At 30.8% G+C, this 9,770-nt stretch overlaps 1 protein-coding gene across 1 annotated transcript; it reads right to left on the bottom strand.

Moving 5' to 3' along the window:
• Positions 1-3,429: 3,429 nt before the first annotated feature.
• On the bottom strand, positions 3,430-7,606 carry LOC139493970 (uncharacterized). The gene is made up of 4 exons (XM_071282137.1): positions 7,580-7,606; positions 6,359-6,473; positions 4,760-4,975; positions 3,430-3,798 (listed from the first exon to the last, which is right to left on the bottom strand). Exons 1-4 carry the CDS (start codon positions 7,604-7,606, stop codon positions 3,584-3,586), a joined length of 573 nt encoding a protein of 190 aa, XP_071138238.1. The 3' UTR covers positions 3,430-3,583.
• Positions 7,607-9,770: the final 2,164 nt, after the last annotated feature.

Genomic DNA, 9,770 nt, shown 5'->3' with positions numbered 1-9,770 from the left:
TTATATATTTAAAACATTGCAGATGCATTATGATTTGAATTCCTTTTTTCTCGAATGTAATAATAATAAGATATATTATTTGGTTTTCCCATCGTTTGAACTCAATCGGAAATGTATCTTTAAATTGGTATCCAAGAACTCTTAATGTATTAAACATATGTCCCGTACATTTTTTGTGTTTTAATTTAATTTATTTTTTTTTGTTTAGAAATTCCCAGCATATATAAATGAATCATAATAGTCTTTCATAATTGTTTGCTTTATTCAATCATTACATTTCTGTCAAGTTACATTACTTCAAGATTGTTTTTATCCAAAGCTTGTGAATCATCATGTTCATGTTTAAAAGTCAAGGGGCTTGGAGATAATTTTATTGTTGTGCTTATGAAACTTTAATTAAAACACTTATACATTAACCTTTTGGTTTTTCGGAGTCTTATTTATTCAGTATTATTCGTTCTGGAGAAAAAGAGAAATAAAACGAACAAGTCGCATTCCCCGGAAGTACACATATCAAATAATGTCGTATTTTGGCATCTTTGTGAATTTGATTTTCTTTTTGAAAACCTGGATTAAGGTTTTACCTCATATATAGAGATTTGCTTTTATGGTACTGTTCATCAATTTAATATATGTCACGTTTATATTTTCATTTATGATTAGTATTTCTTGATCAACTTTTACTAAAACATTCCTATTGTCAAATAATTTTAATAGGTTCTTGGTGTTTGTTATCGACTTACATATGCTCTTGATGAATTTGATGAATTTGATCTTTACAGGATATCAGTCAAGCAGACATACGTTAAAACTAACAATGGGAACAATGCGTCATGTATGTTCACCAATGGGATCAAATTATATAACCAGGTTTAGAACTTCCAATAGCTTTAATGTGGTATAACACTATGTATGTTCACCAATGGGATCAAATCATATAATCAGGTTGATAACAATACGCTATGTATGTTCATCAATGATATCAAAACGTATAAGCATGTTTAGAACAATGCGTCATGTATGTTCACCAATGGGATCAAATCATATAATCAGGTGTATAACAATACGCTATGTATGTTCATCAATGATATCAAAACGTATAACCATGTTTAGAACAATGCGTCATGTATGTTCACCAATGGGATCAAATCATATAATCAGGTTTAGAACTTCCAATACGTGTAATGTGTTATAACACTATGTGCACGTTATGTCAAAGGACATTGTGTTTATTTGAAGAAAATTATTATAGGATTAAACGCCTTTTTAAAGGAATTTATTGGTGTATAAACTCGACCAATTCACTCACTAACAAATAAAAGTCCGAAGGACTTTTATAACATGTTAGTGAGTGACTTGGTCCAGTTTATACACCAATACATTTTTTTTAAAAAGGCGTTTAATCCTTATAATTCGTTAAAATTGAAGATAGAGAATATATTTTTCAAAATCGTTACCTCTGTCGCACGTAAATTGTAGATTTATGTCATCGAATAGGCCTGGCGCATGAATATAATTGTTGGTAAGCGCGAAAATATGTACTCAATGAAATTACCTTCTGGTAAAAATTTAACTGCAAAAACTCTTATTATCATTCAAATGAATATGTTTATGTATTATTTTATTTAACGATTAACGTACAGTGAAATTATAGTTTGTATACGTCGGTGTTATTATCTTGTTTACATTAATTACAAAAAGAAGTTCGGTCAACGTCGTCTATCGAAAAATAACCGACGTCTAGATCAACTACCGGAAGTCCTCTCGACCAATCACATAAACGTATTCCCTAATATGCAAATCATATAAGAACTATTATACGATATTGCAAATGAAAGTCAAGATTGAAATTTAAAAGGGTATATTATGACAACACCTATATCTGTTTATGCAGTGATGAATTTACTACATTTGTTCTCCTGTTTATAATATAATATGTATTGAAATGCACAAATCGTTTTATTGTAAATTATCTATGAAAGTACATCGTATTCATTTTCCTCCTGGAAGGTATCTATCATTCAGATATCTGTTGAAACACGAAACCACTGTAGTGTACGTACGCTTTATTGTATTATTCTCATTTGAAATTAATGCAACATTTTGTTTTGTTTAACATAACTTTTTCCACAGGGAATACCGAACAAATAAGCCATTACAACATGTATGGGATGGAAATAGTTTTCAAATTGTTAAACATCGGTTTACAATAGTACAAAGTAAAATAACAAAACTACTGACTCCAAGGAAAATTCAAAACGGAAAGTCCCTTATCAAATGGTAAAATCAAAAGCTAAAACACATCATGTGTGTATTTTTTATGTGAACTTTTTCAAAGAAACTATAAATCAACCAAATGTTACACAGAGTAGAACATGGCTTTAGTTAGACTAAAGTATTTATCTTAAAAAGTTTGTGTTGATTGTTTATTTTTCTTTCCAAATTCAAAAAGATTTGGAATGTATCTCTCTCTGGACTCTAGTATTTCATTTAGCTATACGTATGGTTCTTTTTGGATAACAAAAATACTAAATTTAAAGAAAAATTGGAGACGGAAAGTCTCTTAACAAATGGCAAATTATGTGGATTTTTAACGTTCTGGTCTACAGATAGACATGTCAACCTATTTGGTCATATAATTCTGCCTTTAAGCTGACTTTTTTTGTTTTTACTCTGCGGAGAAACAGTTAATATCAATTTGGATTTTAACATCATAGAATTCGAGTCCTCAACATATCACTTGAAGCGTGCAGTATACCACGAACCAAACAATACAGATGGTTAATATTGAAACGTTGATATTCAACTGTATGATTTTGAAAATTATCCTTTGTCATAGTGTTGGTTTTTTTTCAGAATTTTCAGGATATGACTGATTATATTATTTCATTTGATCAATTTCAGTAATTTCTTTTTGGATCATATGTCTTACTCGTAGATGAATGATCAATGTTAACAGCAGTAGTGATAATATCATAGTAGTGTCACCATATAAAACTTCACGAGCCATTGAGATCCACACTGTATGTGAATTGACATTGGAATTCAATCTATAATTAAGATACCCTGACATTTAATAGTTTTTGCTATTGTAACTGCATCATCATTTTAATCACAGAAAGTGGATTCAAACGCTTAAACTTTTGTTTAATCTGAACGGTTCTGTTGACCATATTGAAGAATTTAATCGTGACCAATTATACAAAAACGATGATGTGTCGTTTTGATGCCCAATGAAATGACACAAATTAATTGATGGTCCCCACACAGCATTGGTTTGACAATAATACTATTTTGATTTGTTCTTGGTTATTGGTGTAGCTAAACTTACAAGATGATGTGAATAAGTAAAAAAAATATATTCGAGACAACTTAACCCTAAGTTGTCTTAATATTGCACATTTTTAACCCTAAGTTGTCTTAATATTGCACATTATTTTTGATGATATTACAATGTGGTTGTTTTTTTAAGATTCTGTATATACATCTTGCATCACTGAACATTTTATGTTTCTTATTCAGTATCATGTTGATTTTTTTATGAAAACAAAATTAATTGTATATTGATCATTCAACAATGTCACTAAAAACCATACACTTCAACTTCAGCAAGATGAAACTTCTCTGGTGCGGTATTTACACTCGTTAATTTGACTATTTGTCCTTCCGGTAGTGTGTTGCACGTCGTATCTATGACCTGTCCTCTAACGGCTGGACCAATGAACTGACCACATAGCTCCATTTGAGATGTATCTAAGCTCGTGCCGACATGAATGAGCATTTTTGTGAGCCGACCACCTAAAACAAAGAATGATAATTGATACTGTGGATTCATTATTATTCGTGAGATTCCAATTTTCGTTGATTTCGTGGGTATAAGTGAACCACGAATTTAAATGTTCAACAAATAACAAATTCTCTATAGGTTTGTATGCGGACTTTGACAAAACCACGAAAGAGCAAGTATTCCTAAATCCACGATAACTGGTACCAACAAAAATAAATGAATCCACAGTACTGATTGAAATAAAAATATTCTGTTTCAATACAGATATATCACTAAAAAAAATGCAACTGGCATTTCAACATCACACATTCTGTACCATTGTAAATGAATAATTGAAAATAACTATTAACACTTTGGCAAGGACTTTAGCTACTGACTTAGCTTATATTGTTGTATTAATCAATCATGAAAAGGTGGTCATTAAATGTTTTTGTATATAGAAGTTCTTACTCAATCCGAAAAAAAAATGTTTGTCAAAAATAGAAATCAACATTAATACTTTGTGTGTCAATCTTTTTATGTATCCCTTAAACAAACTAATTCACATAAATTTAATAAATATGGTATGCATGGGGACGATTCAAAAGATTGCAATTTGAATTAATTTAACTTTTCCGATTCTAGCTCAGTAGTCAGTGATTCGATTCTGACATGATTATTAGCATACATTTGTTCTTTTTTTCGTAATACAACATTGATACATTTAGAAATTATCAAAAAAATCTACGGTTAAAACGCCTTCTGAAAAAAGTTGACTTGAAATGGATTCGGCTATTATTATAAGGTTCATGTTGGTCTTAAGCTCTTAGTGTATCTGAATAGTTATACGTTTTCAGTGTTCCTGATAAAGGTTAATTCGGAAAAGCGCATTAAACGCACATTATTATCAAGTGATTTTTATTGATTTGGAATAGCTATAAAGAAAGTATAACTATGCATAAACCTATCATATGTCATAATTATTTTACTAACCATAATTATCTAACCGATTTGTACTGACCACTTTCTGTACCGTGAACACTTGTCTGACCCACCAGAAAGGTTTGAGTTCTGCTTGTGTATGAAACATGTTTGTAAGTTCTTTAATTCCGTCAACCCCTGCTCCAGCTTCGCATACGTACTTTTTTGTACAGTCATATGGAGTGCTCTGGCCTGTTTCCTTAAATTGAGAGACAAGACATCCTTCTCCTATATTAATAATCATTATATGTAATAACACTGCGTTTACAAATACTTAAATTCAATTATCTTATTGAATTATGACAGCACTATATTTTAGGATTGACTTCTATCTATCTATGTACATGTTAATGATCTTGGAACATTGATGAATAGGTGTTATATATATTTGAAGTGACATCGAGCTAGATTGAACATATTTCAATCAAATTGAACTCTTTTCGTCTAACCAATGAAAAGTGTGCAAAATTTAAAATCATTTAGATGTTTGATATCAAATAACAAAAATACTAAATTTAAAGAAAAATTGGAGACGGAAAGTCTCTTAACAAATGGCAAATTAAAAAAATTAAACACACCAAATGAATAAAAAAAAACTGCTATATGTTTGACTTGTTACAGGCATTTTTTTAATGTAGAAATAATGGGTTAAACCTATTATAAAGCTAGCTAAACATATCCCTTGTATATGACAGTCGCATATACATATATTATATTGATATATATTACACGTTACATGAAAGCGCAAATTACAATGCATTGTGCTGAAAACGAGACTTGTAACATTATCCTTAAATTTTCTTTTACTTGAGTTGCGGTCATGATAGATTTGAAAGTTATACTGTAATCCGGGTATTAATTTGTTTTACTTATCATAGCATTGATTGTCAGTATACCTTACATGTAAAATTGATGTAAAGATAGTTTATTACCGCCACCTTAGCACGTAAGGCTATACAGTAACGAGTACAATTTCATATATACAGACATATCATTAACTTATAAACACAAAAAAGCAAAGAAAATACTGGATAAAATTCCAGATGGCAATTAACATGTTCAAAAAATATACTCCAACGCCGAATTACACATATAAACAAATGTTTGTGGAAGGGAAAAGAATACTAAAGTTTTATAGATAGCTATCGTTGTCACCAATGAGTAAACAAACAAAAACAGGACTACATTGTTATAGGTTAAAATGTCAAACATATGAGTACAGCAGTCAACATTGTTTTATAATCTTAATCACAATAAACATATAAAATCAAACAAAAGCTACTAAACAATGTAGCACCATGTTTTCTCTTGTGTTCGTTCAATTAATTCACGATGAATAAGTGTTCCTTTAATTGAAAAATCGATTAAAGTCCTAATCATTTTAAGTTTTTTTTTTTTAAATCAATCATAGAAGTTGTATTGTGAAACAATCCAGTGAAACTAGCAGTGAATTATAAAAAACTATGACATGATAATAATCAACAATTAAAACAAAATGCTTTCACATTAAAAGCCGATGTAGAAGGTCTAACTAAATGAAATAATGGTAAATTATTCTCCCATAATCGGAAATGTTTGTTTTAGTACATAGGTAAGTTATATTAAACCTACTGGTTCTCCTTTCAGCAAAGACTACTAGCAATGGAATGCATGTGTAAGTCGGACTTTGTGGAGTACACACTTCATTGATCTTACAATCATGACCTTGGCACGGTCCAGCAAGCTCCTGAAAATTGATACAACAAAATCATTTTCATGTTACAATATTTAATGTTGTATTTCAACAAATTACTATTGATTTGGTGCTTGTGAATTTACTTGGATCTGTAGTATTATAAATGCACTCATATCTTCGAGTTGAATGCTCATGATTGGTTTTCGCAGGAACGGTTCTTATGAAGAGTAATGTCTGTATCTTTGACAATAAACAGTACATTTTATTTGAAAATAAAAGGCATTTCTTTTACGAGTATATAGCAATAGTACATAGATATTAAAGAAAGAGCATTGATAATCCCAATTTCCATTTTAACTTTTAATTCGACCTTTAACATGTTTCACATACATTATCACCAATGACATTGTGTTTATTCTACATGAATACATGAAGAACTGAGCATAAGATTATTTCACATTTTCTTCTTTTCAATATAAATATATTAAGTGTGTGTGTCCTTATACATTGTTTTGGTTTATCTTCACTAGGGACACTGAATTCCAACATTTGAAGGCCAAGAACTATTATCAATTGAACACTTGAGAATCTATACGTTGTATATCAATCCTCAACCTAATATTCTAGATGTAGACTTGACGCTTATTCGCCTATATTGGTGTGTACCTGTCCTAAGAACTTTATGTTCACTTGTTGTCGTTTGTTGGTGTGGTTCATAAGTGTTTCGCGTTTCTCGTTTTTTATATAGATTATGTCATTGGTTTTTCTGTTTGAATGGTTTCACACTAGTAATTTTTGGGGTACTTTAGAGCTTTCTGTTCGGTGTAAGACACATCTTCTAATGTCTATTGATATCACCCTTCTGTACACAAAATGTTACTTAGACAAAAAACAGAAGTGACCCTTAAATTTAATGAAAAAACTATGGTAACAAAGTACCTCATCAAAAAAGATGTAGTGCTATATTTAATTATCTAATGTTATCTATTGTTAAATTTAGCACTTTAAAAAAGCAAAATGAGGAACCACTGTGTTTGCATTGATTCAAATCCATTCAGATTATGATACCAACACTAATCAGTGGGCACGTTATAGCTTGCTGTTTGGTGTAAGCCAAGGCTCCGTACTTTGACCTACATGTATACTGGTTTACTTACTGTGACTGGGATGGAGAGTCGTCTCATTGACACTAATACCACAACTTCTTATATCTATTCTGTATTTGTCCGTTCCAACCTTTTATAGCGTATTATGCGGTATATGGTGTGCTCTTTATTGAAGGCCGTACTTTGAATTATAGTTTTAAACTTCAACGACAACGACATTTGGTCTCTGCGGAAGAGTTGTTTCAAAAACAACATCTTAAAAATATATCTTGATGCTTAGACAGTTGTTATATTAGGCTATGAAACTTGTTATGCTAGCATTTTACTTTAGAATTGCAAGAACAACGAGCAAACATCAAATATATATTTCGGTCTACGTGAAAAGCAATGTTTCACCGTTAATACAAAAGATACGACTAACTGCATTAATTACAAGTACATCCACATAACTGGCATAAAACCGCGAAAATGGCAAACATCTCAGAGCAAATACAATTGAGAGATTCAAATGTTGAAATGTGACTTCTTTCATACAGATTGAGTATTTAAATATTGATGAAAAAAACAATATCACAGAACAGTTAAAAAATGTAAGGTCAACTGGGGAAGTCTCGACCTCAGTTTTAGCAATACGACGATCACAATATAGTTTTGAGTTTTGCTGGTACATATAAATTCGTTTCCTACGGGGCCAGAAAGGGGTTTCCATTTTTTGTGTAGATTAAAGCGCTTCTGGCGTACCAAATCATAAGCTTGATGTAATTTTAGGGAAAGTGGTTTGTAAATGGTGTCGAATGAACGAACATAATGTCTTTATACTTATAACAGTTTATGGTGTTATAGGACATGAGTAAGCATAGCTAGTAAAACTTCAGTCACACCAAACAGTCAACTAACAATAACAGCAATCAATTATAAGCACAGCTGATTTTAAATGGTGAAATGTGATTGCTATACATAGATAAAATCTAATATAATTGGGTGAAGTTTTAACTTTAATTTTCATATGTTTTTCTGTTTAATTCGACATCAGCGTGTAGAAAAGTGGAAAGTTGATTTCCAGAAGTACCTAAATTTGATCCGAAACATAAACAATACTTGAACAATTTAGGGAAAATTGCCTTCCGAGTAATAGAAAGATGCATCTATTATTACAAATAATACGCTCATGAAAAGTATATCTGGAGTTGGGATATGAATAGTATAACTAAAACTATTAATACTTCTTAAACATTTTGACATTATAATTGTGTTTAACAAATATTTGATTGTATATACCTTTGGCAGAGACGAGGCCGCTACAAAGCTGTTACCAACACTCTCAATGAGTCCAAACTTATTTCCAACAGGTTCGCAATCATTTATCTGACAAGTTTTATTCCATGCTATAAAGTTAATAGATTTGCATACTTGCACTCTCGAGCAAAACTGGGAACACAATGACCACATCGGTATTGATACCTCAAACAACATGTGACCACTATATATTGTATTTTTTTGTTTTTTGATAACGACTATTTCACTTAATGCCCACACACATAGAAAAACTATCGAAACGGTAAAACGAAACATTTTGTTCCAATTCAACATTATTAATGTTTTTCCTCTCTCGAAAAGCTGTGTGTATGTTCAAGCGGTCGGTTGAGTTACACAACACTTATACAGTCTGCTTGTGTATTTTGTTATGAGCCTTAGATATGACTTTAGTTGCCAGGGATTCTTTTACAATGATGAATAATTTTTAATCTGGATACCTTCAATTATCGAAAATAATATATGCGATTTGAGAAGGGATGATATTTCGAATTCATATTTATAACAAAAGCTTCCTACAGTTTAAATGAACTTCTACTGTAAACTTCATCGACAGAATCAAATGAAGCGACGTGTTAAATTTCACATTGCGGTTACTAATTGCATACACGTGTAATATTAATGTGATGACGCAATCAAAATGAAGTGGTTTTTATTTTCTAAAATTTTGTTGTGGAAATTATTGTCATTTTTATTACATAACAGTTTCTCGTAATCATTGGAAGTCGTATTGTTCTTCCGACGAAAGTTACAGAATGAAAACTTAGGACAGTCCAAACTTCCGTAAAACACAGTTTTTCAATAATAATATCGAATTATGATAACCTAAATTTCAACCAATTAAATAACGCTGTCTTTTTCTATTTTCTATCATTCGCTAGCGTTATAGTGTATATGTCTAGTTCAATTCAGCTTTTTGGTATACAAT

Source organism: Mytilus edulis, chromosome 11, assembly GCF_963676685.1.
Source record: "Mytilus edulis chromosome 11, xbMytEdul2.2, whole genome shotgun sequence".
Taxonomy (NCBI): Eukaryota; Metazoa; Mollusca; class Bivalvia; order Mytilida; family Mytilidae; genus Mytilus; species Mytilus edulis.
Note: the sequence above shows the minus strand (reverse complement) of the source record. Positions and strands in the feature narration are given on the sequence as shown.

Excerpts from the sequence above, each read along its gene's own strand:
- LOC139493970 (XM_071282137.1), bottom strand. The coding sequence starts at position 7,606 with ATGAGACGACTCTCCATCCCAGTCACA. Across the intron at positions 6,474-7,579 it reads GACTCTCCATCCCAGTCACA|GAGCTTGCTGGACCGTGCCA; the intron begins GTAAGTAAACCA and ends ATCAATTTTCAG. Across the intron at positions 4,976-6,358 it reads CTTTGCTGAAAGGAGAACCA|GAGAAGGATGTCTTGTCTCT; the intron begins GTAGGTTTAATA and ends TTATTAATATAG.